Source organism: Protobothrops mucrosquamatus, unplaced genomic scaffold (assembly GCF_001527695.2).
Source record: "Protobothrops mucrosquamatus isolate PMUCROS unplaced genomic scaffold, P.Mucros_1.0 scaffold3454, whole genome shotgun sequence".
Classification (NCBI taxonomy): domain Eukaryota; kingdom Metazoa; phylum Chordata; class Lepidosauria; order Squamata; family Viperidae; genus Protobothrops; species Protobothrops mucrosquamatus.
This window is the reverse complement of record NW_015389432.1, coordinates 127,895-144,076: the sequence shown is the minus strand read 5'-3', so window position 1 is coordinate 144,076 and position 16,182 is coordinate 127,895. Positions and strand designations below refer to the sequence as shown.

The 16,182-nt window shown below is 42.7% G+C and overlaps 1 protein-coding gene across 1 annotated transcript in view; it reads left to right on the top strand.

Moving 5' to 3' along the window:
• Positions 1-16,182, top strand: part of LOC107297673 (serine/threonine-protein kinase LMTK3-like) — a gene marked incomplete at its 5' end in the record, with an annotated part of 60,408 nt that overhangs the window by 23,984 nt on the left and 20,242 nt on the right. Inside the window, 4 exons of the mRNA XM_029286363.1 lie at positions 2,889-3,037; positions 4,802-4,886; positions 5,171-5,292; positions 9,057-9,206. Coding sequence (XP_029142196.1) covers positions 2,889-3,037; positions 4,802-4,886; positions 5,171-5,292; positions 9,057-9,206 — 506 coding nt within the window. The remainder of the gene's footprint in view (positions 1-2,888; positions 3,038-4,801; positions 4,887-5,170; positions 5,293-9,056; positions 9,207-16,182) is intronic.

Here is a 16,182-nt window from a genome sequence, read left to right as displayed (position 1 = left end):
CACTACAGGTTCCCCAGGTCCGAGAAGGTCGCTCAGGGTCAAAGGCCCTCCCAAATACCTTGCAGATTACGTAAGGTGAGCATGTTAATTGCAATAACTGAACTAGAGGTTCTGGCTGGTTGACTCGATGTAAACGATGTTGGGGCTATTGGGTCTCTGTACGACGGAACAGTCCCACATCTTACACACACCGTGTGACGTAACTCAACAGTTAATTATATAACCATCACTATGATGGCGTCCATGTGGGCGCCGTATTATTTCATCTAGGGGGAGGGGTGTTGTGTCCTGAGCCTGCAAAAGCAGGCTCGGGACGTTGCAAGAGTCCCGGGCATTTGCAAAAGCTGCCCGGGACCAGACTGAGTTGCGCCGGCCTTGCGCGCATGCGCAAGGCGGGAAAAGACTGCCTTGTGATTGGTTGGAATTGCCCGGGGATCAGAAGGTATAAATAGAGGCCTGCGTGCCTCTGCTCGGGTTGTTTGTAGATTGGAAGCAGAGAATAAAGACTTGTTAGAAATGCTTCGTCTCAAGCGCCATTATTCTCCGGACTTAACAGTACCCTTCTAGGCTTGACCCTGATGGGCGTGATAGTTGGGTCTAACCGTAGTGCAATGGGGGGCCCCTTGTAGGATCCTAGCTCTGAACTAAACACATATGCAAACTCCTTGCAGACTTCTGCAAGGCCCAACGTTTGCAAGTTGTGCAGCCCAGTTACCTGGATTCCTAGAGCCTCGAACCAATCGAGTCCAATAAGACTTGTACGTTCACCCCCAACTACCACATCTAGGAAACCTTCAAAATCCTTATGCTGTACCTTAAGGGTGGCCTCCCCCTTAACACACACCATAGAATTTTGAAAATCAGTGAGTATTAGATTCGATGGCCTGAGTTTAACTCGAAGGCCACTACTGCTGCAAATCCTTTTGAAGGTGTTAATTGAAATAATGGAGAGAGCGGACCCTGTGTCCAACTCCATCAGTAAGGGAACCCCTTGCAACCTCACGTTAATGGAAAGTTTCTTCTTAAGGGGCTTGTGTGTCCCTGTCCTGAGAATACTCCTGCACGATGCGCAGAAATCCTCCCTGTGTTGGCTGGGGACCCTGGTACCTTTCTGAAGCAATTCTTCCCGAGGTTGGACCTTCTGGCAACCCAAGCAGATGGATGCGATGTGGCCTTGCCTGCCACATGCCCTGCAAATGGCGGAGCGGAACCTGCAGTCAGCTCGCTTGTGGCGTCCTCCACACCTGAAGCATTGAAGAGATGCTGGGGCCTTGTCCGGACGTCCCTTCTGCCTCCTCTCAGCTGGCTGGCTGGTGAAGTCTGTCCACCTCCTCTTCAGGATCCGCTTCCGATCCTTCTCGAGCGTCCTCTTGAGGGACGGTAGCTGTGTCCGGAGGGTTCCTGGCGAGCCACAAGGCCTTCACAGCCCCGCCTGCTGCTTCCTCAGCTGCCACCTCTCGTAACGCGTCTTGGAAGGAAACATCTTCTTTTGCAAAAATCTTCTGTTGTAAGTCTCTGCTTCTTAAACCACATACGAAGCGATCTCGCAGCCTCTCTTCCAGTTCCTTGAACTCACAAGGCCTGGCCGCTTGTCTTAAGGCAGCAATAAAGTCCGCAGCAGATTCACCCGGCCTCTGGTCTCTCTGCTCGAACGCGTGCCTCCAAGCAATGACGAATAACTTCGGCTGGAAGTGTTCCTTCAACATCTTCTTCAAGTCAGCGTATGCTACTGACTCCAGAAGTGCAGGGGCCACCAGTTTCTCTGCGATGTCAAAAGCTTCTTGTCCACAGGCACATAGAAGAGTTGCTGCCTTCAGGCCGTCTTCTCTTATCTGATTTACTCTAAAGTAGTTCTCCACCCGTGCTACGTAGGAATTTCATCTCTCTGGGTGGGAGACATCAAAATCAGTCAAGTGGCCAATCTTCGACATCGTAAACTTTACGACCTTCACTAATTGCCTCCTCTGCAAGCTGATGTTTGGGAAAGGGTCCTTTTGCCGAGCTCACCTCCAGCGACGCTGTACTGGCAGGCTGAGTCGCGAATGCAGACGCAGTCTTCCCAATCGTCAGGACTTCCTGGGTGAGTCCTTAATTCTTTTTATTGCTTGCAGGGATCCCACCTTCGTCGCCAGTGTTGTGTTTTCGGTTCGTTGGCAATTGATGAAGACACATGGTGAAACAACAAGCTCTTTATTTCTCTCTCCTACAACCAAGCAAGCAGTAAAAGGCACGCAGGCCTTTTATAGGGCCAGAAACCCAGACAGTGTGAACCAATAGGAATTGAGCATTTTCGCAACTTGCGCATGTGCGCAAGGCTGGTGCCACCCTGTCTGGTCCCGGGCAGCTTTTGGAATGCCTGGGACCATTTGCAACCTTCTGAGCCTGCTTTCAGCTCTTGCAGGCTCAGGACACAACAGATCATGTCCTGCTTCTCTGGGGCTGTGGCTGAAGGCATGTTGCTTATGAATAGATGACTCAGTCTTTCTGAATACAGTTATCAAATTTGCATTTCTACAGAGCTGGCCTCTGCCTGGGGGAAAGAGGCTGGGGGCTGGTTTCTGCCTAAGATTTTTCTATTATTCCTTTGGGGAAATATAATATTCTGTCTTTTTTAATATCCCCCAAAATATTTCCTTTTCTAGGAGGGTGGGTGCTGACTTCCAACAGTTACAACATAGTTCCAATCTACCTGGCACTTTCGTTAAGTCAGTTTAGAATGAGGGCAGGATGTATAATATGGATAATGTGAGCTTTGAATAAGAATAAAGATATCTTGGATTCTTCAAAAATGTCTCGATAATTTTCCTGGATCCCAGACAAGATTACTAGATTTGGAAACTTGGTCACTTTCTTCTTCTCTCTTGGTGTCCCCCCCCCCCCACCTCCAGGGAGATCTGAAACGTTACTTGCGAGCTCAATGCAAAGCAGATGGAATGACTCCCGATTTACTGACACGCGACCTCAGCACATTGCAGCGCATGGCGTATGAAATCACGCTGGGAGTGTTACACTTGCATAAAAACAATTACATTCACAGGTAGGGATGACGGCTGGAAAGCTGAACTTTTGAAGCTTCGGGAAAGAAAGTGTGAACCAGGATGCGAAAGAAAGTGAGGAGAATGTGAGATTTAGAATTTCAGATTCTCCCTGATCTAAGTTACTGCGATGGCTTAAAATGGAGGTCGAAAACTTTTGGAGACTTCCAAGGGCAAGAGCACTTGATGATGGCCTGATCTGGGTAAAGGATGAATAAAGATGTGAACTTTCCTATAGGTAGAAACCTGCTGGGCCATTATCAAGTTATGTCACTATGGCTTTGTCTAAAACAGGGGTACAGCTGGCTCAGGAATTCTGGGAGTTGAAGTCCATGAGTCATAAAAGAGCCAAAGTTGCCTACCCTTGGTCTAAAAAATGTAACGGAAAAGGGGTGGTGTAGTGGTAGGGGTTAGGATAATTAAAACATTGATCAATTTTTTAAAATCAGAAATCAGGATCAAAAAATGAGAAGCCAAATATTATAACAAAAGTGTTCAGTAGTTTAAACATCAATATTTGTTTGCTTGTATATGGCCACTGCTCCCTAAGTACAAAGAATATGGTGAGGCTCCTGCCTGGGGGAAAACCTTCTTGTGATGTAAAATATATCACAGATATCATTAAAAAAAATACTATGGAATTTCCTATACAGAATTCCAGCTGAAAAAAAAATCATGTGTAGTGAGGTCTGTATGTGAGTATTCATCATTAAGCAGAAAGCTTGCTTGGATAGCCACTAATTGCTAAACTGGATTCTGAATGTTTTTTACCATAGTCTGCTATGCTATGGCCCTCTTCCTCCTCTTCTTCCTCCTCCTCCTCCTTTGGCAATTCTAAAATATGCGGGCTTCAACTCCCAGAATGAAGTCCACAGCTCTTAGAATTGCCAGGATAGAGAAACACTGTTCTAATCACCTATACAAATCAGGATTTTTAGTATATTGCTCAAATCCAATATTCTGCTTTGTTCATTTTGCAAGCCAGAATTTTTATACCAAAAACAGGTTTTCATTTACAGTCCTGTCTGTAAAGAATGCATCAAGCAAAGAAGCGGGGTTTGTGTGATCACTTAAACAAAACATCCCTACTTTATTTTGTCCAGGGCTTGGGAATCTGAAGCCTTCCGGTATTATTGAGAAAAATAGTCCCAACATCCCTCACCACTGATTATGATGGCTGAGTTAACTGGGAAGTCTATTTTAACAATATAAGGAAGGCCAAGATTCTGATTAGAGAGCCAGTTTGGTTAGTGGTTAAGACATCAGGCTAGGAAGCAGGAGAGTGTGAGTTCTAGTTCTGCCTTGGGCATAAGGCTAGCTGGGTGACTTTGGGCCTGTCACTCTCTCTCAGCCCTAGGAAATAGGCAATGGCAAACCACTACTGAAATCCTGTCAAAAAAACCTGCAGGGACTAGTCCAGGAGTCAGTACTGACATAAAGGCACCAAAATAAATAAATAAATTCTAGTCAATCAGCCAAAATCCTAGGAAGAGTTAAGAAAATAAACAGATCACATAGTACGATTCTGCAGAATCCTGCCTTACCATTCAAGGGAATCCCAACCTTTTTAATCCTCGTAAATTAATGTGAGGATAAAAAGGTGCCCTCTGAATTTTTGAAGGCAGCATGGGTTACCCTCCCCCCCCAAAACCTCCCCCATAACAAAAAACAACTTTTATCCTCACTATGTATAATATAATATAAGAAAGGGTGAAAAATGAGAGTCTCTCTTCTCACCTGACTCAAAATCCTCTTGTCCTCCACAGTGACCTGGCACTTCGGAACTGCTTGCTGACCTCAGATCTCACCGTGAGGGTTGGGGATTATGGCCTGTCTCACAACAACTACAAGGTATGGGGTGAAAGTACCACAAAGAATCTAAGATGGGTCTTCCAGGAGTCTTAGGCAATGGATAGATGTGGCAATATATTCTTTGCAGAACATTTCCAATCCATTATGAAATTAAACTTCCCGTTCTTTTTTAAAGGAAATTATGAGCCATTTAATTTAGAGCAAACTACTATATAATATTGCATGGGCCTTAGAGGGAACTCTGTAATGGACGAGAAGCAGAGCATCCAGGACCTATGAGATGTTGGGATGTTGAGTTGTCTATTCTCATTTCTGTTTCATAGGAAGATTATTACATCACTCCGAACCGGCTTTGGATCCCTTTGCGTTGGGTTGCCCCAGAGCTGTTTGATGAGATGCATGGAAATGTCATTGTTATAGATCAAACCAAGGAGAGCAATGTTTGGTGAGTCCCAGGATAACTCTTGGACTGAGGAAATTCAATTTGTATTCTCAAGCAGGGATACACAATCCAGCTGGGCTAAAGCTGAAATAAACATTTCCAGGTCTACAAGGAAATGGTCCTCAGCATTTGCAAGCATTCATCCAGTGCAGGCATCCTCAGTAAGACACAACGATGCCACAATGATAACCCATGCGCATTGATGTCAACTTGGTAGATTCAATATTCATACAAATAAAAGGAATAGATGAATGATAATGCAAATGATGAATAGGTAAACCTTGACATACTTCATTTAGCAACCGTTCAAAGTTGCAATGGCACTGAAAAAAGTGACTTACAACCAATCTCACACTTAAGACTATTGCAGGAGCCCCACAGTTAAGTGATCAAGATTCGGGCACTTGGCAACTGGGATGTATTTACGACAGTTGAAGTGTCCCCGGGTCATGTGATCTCCATTTGTGACCTTCCCAGCTGACTTCTGACTAGCAAAGTCAATTGGGGGGGGGGGGAAGCTTGACGATCACATGATTTAACAACTGCAGTGATTCTCTTAACAGCTGTGGCAACAAAAAAAAGGTTGTAAAATGGGCACAGCTCACTTATCCACTGCCTTGCTTAGTAATGGAAATTCTGATCCCAACTGTGGCTGTAAGTTGAGGACTATCTGTATACAATGCAAAAATATAAGTGATAGCATTTGTATTATTATACAGGTTTTATCATTTATCACTTGCCCCCCCTTGCGGAAATCCATGCATTGAACTAGTTATTTTGAGCCACCCCTCACAATCCTCTTAATGATGAACGTTTTTTTATTTAAGCAAGTGATTTTTCACCTTCCCCTTTCTTTCCTATTTTGTCATAAACAAACAAACAAACAAACAAACAAACAAACAAACAAACAAACAAAACAGAGTTTAGCAAGAAAAACCTTGTAAGTGGTTTGACTGCCATGTTCCTTTACTTTAAAGAAGACCCCTCCCATGTTGCTGGCCAAATGGACATGTTTGAAATTATATTATGGCTGCTCCTCAGAAATGGCTGGGGGAGAGCAGTTGCCTATTTACCAGATGGCTGATTTACCCTGCCAATCTTCTCAGTCTCAACCCCCAAGCTCTGGATTGCCCATAATCACAACGGTCCCTTTTCTGGGGAGATGGCATTTGTCCAAAACAAAGGACTGTGTAGTGTTGCTAATCAAGATTATGGGGCGCAATGGGAGTCCAGAGAGAGTCCTGGAAATGAAGATGATGTTAGAGGCTGGTGCTTTGCTTTGCAACTTGCCAATTTTCTATTTTTTAATTAAAGCTGTTATTTTAATGTAACCACCCTGGAGAGGAATCTTGCCAAAAGAGGTTTGTGGACACACTGATGCCCTGAGGTACCAGCTATAAAGCCTGGTGCACATGAGATTTATTTTAGGTTGCTGTCCTTTACCAGACACCAGAAAAATATGCTGTTGTCAATTATGCTACTCCCACGGCTTAAATGAGCCTCAGCAACAAGGCTGGGGGGTAATGTTATTCTTATAAATATAGAGCAGAAGAGTTTCAAGGCAGTGATGGGTAGATTCCCCTCCCTCCTCACCTGGCAGTGCGAAAATCAGCCACCAACTGAGTTCATAATGTGTGGCTGGAAGAGGATGGGACTTTGGAAATATCTGGTAATGGTGGCTTAGCTGGAAAGTTAATTTTCCACAAGGATGTTAGATATTCCTAATATATACACGAATACACTCCACACTCATATTTATAGCCTGAACCAGTACAGGTAATCCTTGACCTACAACTGACCATATGAAATTACAATGGCACTGAAAAAAAGTGACTTACAACTGGTCCTCGCACTTACAACCATTGTAATGTCCCCATGATCACATCAGAAATTGGGCACTTGGCAACCAGCATGTATTTACAATGGTTGCAGTATCCCAGGGTCATGGGATCACCATTTGTGACCTTCCCAGAAGGCTTCAACAAGCAATGAGGCAAGCTGGATTTGTTTAATGACCATGTGATTAATTTAACAATTAAGGTGGTTCACTTAATGACTACAGCAAAAAAGCTAGTAACATCGGGTGTGACTCACACACCGTACCTGTAAATACTGCATGATGAATGCAGTGCGGGCACCAGCTGGCATGAGCCACAGCACCCGAAAATGTTCCACATACTACACAAAATAGCTGCCTCTTCCTAATTAATCAAAGCAGTGAAATGTGTGGTCACACAAAAATACTTGACCACAAAAGAAATTGAATATCTGTCTTGCTTTCCTTTCAGACCTAAACTGCTGGCAGGATTTGATTCTTTTCCCCAGATTAAATTGATTGGATTGTTCCTGTACTTTTCTAAGAGAGAGCTACAGCTTTTTTCCAAGATTGTTAAACATGTATTTGAAAAAGAGGTGCACTGCTCTCCCTGAATATTAGTAGTCTGTGGAAATGAGACTCTCAGCATTTCCCAAACCATATGAGGCATTCAAGATCGATCTCTCTCTCCCCTCCTATCATCTCTCTCTCTCTCTTTTTTTTCTCTCTCTCTCCCTCTCTCCCTCTCTCTCCCCTCTGTTTCTCTCATCACCATCATCTCTCTCTCCCTCTCTCTCTCCCTCTCTCTCCCCTCTCTGTTTCTCTCTCTCATCTCTCTCTCTCTCATCTATCTATCTATCTATCTATCTATCTATCTATCTATCTATCTATCTATCTATCTATCTATCTATCTATCTATCTATCTATCATCTATCTATCTATCTATCTATCTATCTATCTATCTATCTATCTATCTATCTATCTATCTATCTATCATCCATCTATCTCTCTTACTCTCTCTATATCTTTCTCTCTCTCTATCATGTCTCTCTCTCTCTCTCATGTCTATCATCATCCTCTCTCTCTCCCCCTCTCTCTGTGTGTGTGTCCCTCTCTCTCTCTCTCTCTCTCTCTCTCTCTCTCTCTCTCTCTCTCTCTCTCTCTCTCTCTATCTATCTATCTATCTATCTATCTATCTATCCAGTGCTTTTTTTCTAAAAAAAAAAAAAGGTGCCGGAACTCACACACGTCATACAACCCGCCTTGCCTACCCTATAAGGTTCCATCCAAAAAAGGTGCCGGAACTTGGGCGTTCTATGAGAAAAAAAAGCCATCTATCTATCTATCTATCTATCTATCTATCTATCTATCTATCTATCTATCTATCTATCTATCTATCTATCTATCTATCTATCTATCTATCTATCATCTATCTATCTATCTATCTATCTATCTATCTATCTAGCTAGCTAGCTAGCTAGCTAGCTAGCTAGCTAGCTAGCTAGCTATCATCTAGCTATCTCTCTTACTCTCTATATATCTTTCTGTCTCTCTATCATGTCTCTATCTCTCTCTATCATATGTCTATCATCATCCTCTCTCTCTCTCTCCCCCTCTCTGTGTGTGTCTGTCCCTCTCTCTATCATCATCCTCTCTCTCCCCCCCCTCTGTGTGTGTGTCTGTCCCTCTCTCTCTCTCTCTCTCTCCAATTTCCATAGCTTCCTTCTCAGTCAATGACTCTGGGCAACTTACAATTCAAAAAATGTGTATTACGATTAGGGCATGCCCACAACAGCCTCAAACAGCTGAGAGGAGCTGGGGTAATCCCAGCCCTTGTCTCATTATTGCTCGCATTATAATCGACACATTATCTTTTTTCCACACAGCATTGTTTGTTCACATAGCAAAGAGGATTTTTCCCTCCGTCTTGATCTCCCTGTGTTCTTCCCAGGTCAATGGGGGTGACCATCTGGGAACTGTTTGAATTCGGCTCCCAGCCTTACCGGCATCTTTCCGATGAGGAGGTGCTGACTTTTGTCATCAAGGAGCAGCAGATGAAACTGGCCAAACCTCGCCTTAAGCTTCCTTACTCAGACTATTGGTGAGTTCTTCCTTGTTAGGCCAACAAATCCATCACCCACCTACTGGGATGCCATCAGCCCAGGCTCCTTCCAGAGGCATCCAGTAGAAGCCACAATGACATCACAAGTGCTGTTACGTCATTGTGCAAATGATGTGTGTACAGATAGTCCTTGAGTTGCAACTGGTCATTAAGTGACTGTTTGAAGTTATGATGGACCTCACCAAAAGGTCCTTTGAATCCAGTTCCAAGTTCTATCAGCCAGGCCTTTCCCCAGGGTCATGTGTCCGCATTTTGGGCCCTCAGCAACCGGCCCGCATTTACAGCTGTTTGTGGTATCCCTTGATGACATGACAATGATTTACAATGTTTTTTTGCCAAAAACTGGTGTTTGCTTCTGGTTTTCAGCAAAAATGCTCCATAGAGAGCAATAGGTTAAATAAACCTATTGCTCTCTATGGAGCATTTTTGCTGAAAAAACACTAGCTTAACAACCACAGATTCACTTAATGACTGCCACAAGAAAAGGTTGTAAAAATGGTCAGTCACTTGGTGACCCAGTTTATAATTGTCATGATGTATGACTGTAATTGGCAGCATCCATTATGGTTGTCAGTCAAGGACTACCTGTCCCATAGGGGCTTTTTAAAAAGGCAACTGGACTTGTTTTCCTTGAAGACTTTTCGTTTCTCATCCAGAACTGAGAATTGAAGAAGCTTCTTGGATGAGAAGCGAAATGTCTTCAAGAAAAAACAAAGTCCAGTTTCCTTTTGGAAAAGCCCCTTTGGGAGAACCATGACCTGGATGACTAAGAATCTCCACAGAAATCAAGAGCTACCTGTATACACAATTTGCATTGTTTGTATCATGACAACTTGGCAGACATGGCTTCATTTGCCCCACTCCATCTTCCACCCTGCAGGTGTCCCGGTCCCCTTCATCTTTGACAGACATTTATTGAGGCTTCATGGACAGTTTATGGTCTGGGATATTATCCTTAAACTTTATGATGCTTGCCTTAGCATTCTTATTTCTCCTAATGTTCTTCCATTCTCCCCTCTCTGTATTCCTCTGACTCTTCCTCTATCCATCCATTTCTCTCTCTGCACTGTCAGTCTGGCCAGGCTTTCTTCAGCTATGACCTTTCTTTTCATTTTCCCCCCTTTTCCTGTTCTTCCTAGCTCACGTTAGCTAATTGGTTGTCTGCAGCTTTCTATTTTTGTCGGCAATTGTCTGAGCTGCTAATCTGGGCTGAGGATTTCCTTTCAGATGTTTTAAATATTTTTCTATTATTATTATTATTATCTCATCATAACATATGGTGCAATCCTATAAAAAAACCAGGAAAGGAAGAACGCAGTGAAACAATATAAAAAGAGGATTTTTTTAATAGGTGTTCTTTCTGTTGCAAATATTGTTTTTACCCAGAATCAAATAATATTTTTTTCGTGACACAGAGACCTATTTTCATACAGATGGCACGAGAACATGCAGTGCTCGTGAAGAACCCCCTAAGCAGAATCTGGTACTTAAATTTACAGGACTTATAGTGTTGACGGTAAGACAAAGACGCAGGCATGTCTTGAGCAGAGGTTTGAAGCTGCAGGACACAGCTTGACAAACTCTGTGAGTTTATTGCTTTTTATATACTTGTTACATATACCAGCTTAACCATTAGATGCTGACAAAGGTTTCTTCATTGGAAAATGTCTTCATGTAAGCAACTATTTCCTAGTAACACATTACATGATCAAAGACCAGGTAAAGAGCAAACAGGAGAAGGAACTAACAAAGGCAGGAAAAGATAGGAGAAGAAACTAAGCATATTATCTGTTTAGGTAGGTGAGGCATTAAGTCAAAAGGGTATGACCTTCTGGCTGCTTCACTGGGACAAAGAGTATCAAAAGGTTATGAGGTTTGGGGGGGAGGAAGCATGGCAGTTTGCTGCGCGTGCGTTTTTTCCCACATCTCACTCTTCTCTATTTTATTAGTGAGGACATTATACTAAGCTGGAGTAGTTAGTGGGTATTAATACTGTAAGACATTTTATTAAGTAGAGAAAAAAGACATTGAATAACCATATATGTGCATAATTAAAGGATACCTCTTGAAAGGAGGTACAATTTAAAATTCCTTGACTGACATGTATACAATGAGGTTTTTTAGGTGAAGTAGTACAATTGACAATTTTTGCACAAGTAAGATTTGTAGGAACAGCTACAATTGGTGTATGTAAAACAATAGCATCAAGGGGTAACATGTAAGAAGCAGGACCCCAGTTTGACAAAGTTGCATAATGAAATTCATTGTCTGATAGAAAATTGCTTAAACCAGTATAATTTTTTAAAACTGAAGCTGGAACACACACAGGTATAAGACAGGTAGAGAGCAGATTTTCCATATCATATGATTCAGAAAGACAAAAGTCTGTCACTTTTGTGACATTAGCTAATTGCACCCAAATATTATATTTTATCCGTGATTCTAAAGGATGAGGTGGGAGAGCTTGAGCCCCCACACAGCAATTAAGAAGGAAAGAGAGGCAAAGAATGACTAAGGAATTTGCAGTCAAAATCACAAATATGTCAGCGCATAAATTCTCTGGTGTAGGTTCTTTTCCCTGTTGCCGCAGAACCTCCTGTGCTTTGGATGTTAGGTTCTTCACATCGCCCCAGGTCGTTGACCGACTGCGATGGCGAGAGCGAAAGGGACGTTGTGCTGTCTGAAGAGTCACCTGCTTCATTTCCGGTATTGGGTTCTGGACTTGATGCCATGACATCTTTGGCTGGTCGCACACACCGGGCTGGAATCTAGAGAGGGCCTGTAGGAGCAAGCACAGCAGCATAGTCTCGCCCCCAAGTTAATAAGGAAATTGGACCTAACCAGGTTTTATCAGGCAATTGCCGATAATATACCAATGGATTAGGGAGCACAGTTTTCTGCTGAAAGTGATGCTGGTAGGCAGTAGTTTTTTAAAAAGAAATATTCAGCTGATTTAAAGTTATTAGGACTTTATTAACTTGACGAGTTATCCATGCCAAATTAGGTACCCTTGATCCCTCCTTTTTTTATTTGTTTGTAAAGGCAGTCCTTAAAGGACCGATGCGTATGTGAGAAACAAAGTATAAATGCTTTCGGCCTTGTAATAGTTGCTGTAAAGTTAAAAACAAAGCCATAAGATTGGGGTTGATCCTGGGCGTGATGTAAGCACCTGGAAGATTAAAAATAAGTTGGCACACATAATGAGAGTCAGAGATTAAGTTAAAAGTCTGTTGAGAAAAGGTGTGGAAAGCTAAAATAGCAGTAGATAATTCTGAGTGTTGTAGTGAGGATTGCACTGCAGTGTAGGCAGATGATATGAAATACAGCCTATATAGTCAGTTAAAGAGCACTGAAGAGATAAGTTATTCTGAAAATAAAATTGAAAATCAGATTTTGGGATAGGAAGAACAATATTAATTAAATCAGTCCCATTTCAACGACAAGCTCGATTGTGTCCTAAGGTTATTATTTCAGCAACAGCCTGGATAAAAGATAAAACATTTTGGGATGGGATAAGTAAAGTCATTCAATACAATATACTTTTTGCGCTTCTAACACAGCTAATACTCCTGTAAGTAGCTTACTAGTAACAAATATCAAAAGTGTTAAGTGACAATTTTTATGTGGAATTCTGTCCACAAATTGAGTACTCAAGATGTCATTAATTTGCTCAACCGTGGCAAGTGCTACAGGTGGAACTACAATGAGATCTCCAGGTTGTTTTCCTTTGGTCAATAAGTCAAATTCCAAGTTAATCAAATACCATTCAGATGGAAACAAATTTCCATTAAGTAGGTTAAACATTTAGAAATCTAAGCAAAACGATTCAGAGTCATTTCTTTTGGTTGATGGATATAGAGGTCTAACTAAACAATTTAAACTCAACAATTTCCCCCCCCAAAAAATTTGTCCAATAATTACTGTCTCCTCTTTCAAGTAAAATTTTGTAATCTGAAACTGCAAGAGTGGGCATTAAATTTCACCACCATTCTCAAACCGGAATTCTAAGCAGAGAAAAAAATGTTAAAATGAGCAGCCCCCTGGAATTCTAAGCAGAGAAAAAAATTGTTAAAACGATCAGCCCCCCCCCCTCTTCTTTCTGTCTCTCTCGCTCTTAAAGCAACACAGCCAGTGGAAAAACGAAAGAGACAGGAAAAAAAAAGAAAAAAGAAAAAGACATTTTACTAAATTCTCACCACTAAAAAATAGTTTTCTCTCCTTCACATGCATTTTCCATAAATTCTCTCACACATTCTCCATAGGACTCTTCTCATGCAAACACTATTGCTTTTCAATTTACTTTTACAACAATAAATTCTGAAGTTTACTATTTCTTTCACAGCCTGGGAGGGAGTGGGTGGAGGGTGGGGTTTGAGGGCTAACACACACACTTAGGTCTCAGCAAATTAACTCATTCACTTCCATTCTAACTGCTTGCATAAATAATTCCACATACAAATATTTCATTTCATACTTTCTACAGGCAAACCATTTATTTTTAAATAAGGCCTTTTTGTGTGATGTTATCACAGAGGGTTTTGACCCTCTTCCAAGTCTTGGAAATAACACAGAACAACACAGACAAACATATACACAAATACTATTAAAACAACATTTATTTAGACATATGGCTTGTCCTGCAAGAAGCGAGAAAAATCATGAGATGATTCCAACCAAACATGTGGTTTTTATAGGGCCCTTTAACCATCTCCTATTTTTCTCACCATTCGAAGCCCAAGCGTAATGTTCTGAGTGGCCACACACATACACATATACACACATATACATAAACAAAACACACACATCAATTTGGGGTTTGAAGTTAAAAAGGAGGGGAACATTTATGGTTACTTCCAATTTATCCCAGTAACTTCAAAAGACAGTGGGGAAAAACTAAAAGGAATATTGAAGGTGTGAAGGGGGAGGGGAAAGTATCAGCCTCCTCTCCTCACCTCTGACAAAGGGGAATTGAATAGAGCCAGATTAAAGGGGAAAGAAGAAAAAAACCTTGCTTTCAGTTCTTTGAATTTTCTTTTACTTTTCTTCCGTGGCTTTAATTGTTATCAGATAAACTAGCCAACCGGATCTGGGGGAGATCATCCGTGGCTTTGGGGTGGACTTCCATCAGTACGCTGATGATACTCAGCTGTACATTTCCACCCCGGGCCACCCCAATGATGCCCTTGACGTGATGACCCGGTGTCTGGAGGCCGTAAGGGTCTGGATGGGGAGAAACAGACTCAGGCTCAACCCTTCCAAGACCGAGTGGCTGTGGCTACCGGCGCNACCAGTTGCGACCTTTTCTGGACCGGGACGCCTTGCGCACAGTCACCCATGCCCTTGTCACCTCCCGCCTGGACTACTGCAACGCTCTCTACATGGGGCTCCCCTTGAGGAGCACCCGGAGGCTCCAGTTAGTCCAAAATGCGGCCGCGCGGGCGGTGTTGGGAGGGACTCGTCGCTCCCATGTAACACCGCTGCTGCGTGAGCTGCACTGGCTGCCGGTGGCTTTCCGGGTGCACTTCAAGGTGCTGACCATCATCTTTAAAGCGCTCCATGGCATCGGACCTGGATATCTTCGAGACCGCCTCCTGCCGCAGATTACCTCCCATCGGCCTGTACGCTCCCACAGAGTGGGTCTCCTCAGGGTGCCGTCAGCCAGACAGTGCCGGCTGGCGACCCCAAGGGGGAGGGCCTTCTCGGTGGGAGCTCCCATCCTCTGGAATGAACTACCCCCAGAGATCAGGGTGATCCCTGATCTCCCTTCCTTCCGCCGCGCCCTTAAGACATGGTTATTTCAGCTTGCGGGACTGGCCTAGGGGAAATTTTTAGCGGGGGTTTTAAAATAATTTTAAATTACTTAGGCCAATTGTTAATATTTGTCTTTTAATTATATTTTAACTGTAGTATTTGGTATTTTGTAGTTGTTTTATCTGGTTGTTAGCCGCCCTGAGTCCGCAAGGAGAAGGGCGGGATATAAATATAATAAACATAAACATAAACATAAACATATACTTCTACATATCAACACAAAGCACCATCAGACATTGTCTGACAGGGTTAAACTTAACAGCTACTTGAAAAACATCCCAATTGTTCAAAACACATTGCAGAGGAGTACATTTTGATTTAATTTGTTTCTTTAAATTCCTCTGACGATTCCCCATATATTATTTTTTTTTCTACTTCAAGATTGTTCCTCTAATATTTTCCTTATGGGGGTGTATGATGGCTGTAAGGAGGCAAAAGAATTAGCCTCTTCAGAAGGAGCTGAAGATCCAATTAAAGATGCTTTTGGAGGCACACTTTTTACTTTGATCCTAATCAGGTGGGAGGCTTGTAGTTAATTGTTGCCCTGCTGAAGCATCTGAGCCAAATTTTTCCACTGCTTGATGGCACTGATGCCATTGATGTAATACCTGTACTGGAGCCCGAGATTCAAGATGTAAAGTATGCCCTATCTTTTCCCAATCTCGTAACCTAAGCGTCCAGCGCTTAGGATATCAAGGGCAATGTTTCCCTACCTCCTCCACCAGCTTCCTTATGTCTGCCTCAGGCGCTGTCACGCCTGATTTATGTAACAGGAATCTGAGTTCCTGTACATGTTTCTGCTGGTGCTGAGATAGATTGCAACCCATACGTACCATTGAGGGGTCCCATAGGACGAAAGTGCACTTAGGGGTCTGTTCCAGATGCTGGTAAATATGTTGGCTGTTGCTCCCTCGGAAGGGGGGGCTGTCCCAGTTCAGGGGGCATATGTTGACGCTAAGACAAAGACGCAGGCATGTCTTGAGCAGAGGTTTGAAGCTGCAGGACACAGCTTGACAAACTCTGTGAGTTTATTGCTTTTTATATACTTGTTACATGCACCAGCTTAACCATTAGATGCTGACAAAGGTTTCTTCATTGGAAAATGTCTTCATGTAAGCAACTATTTCCTAGTAACACATTACAT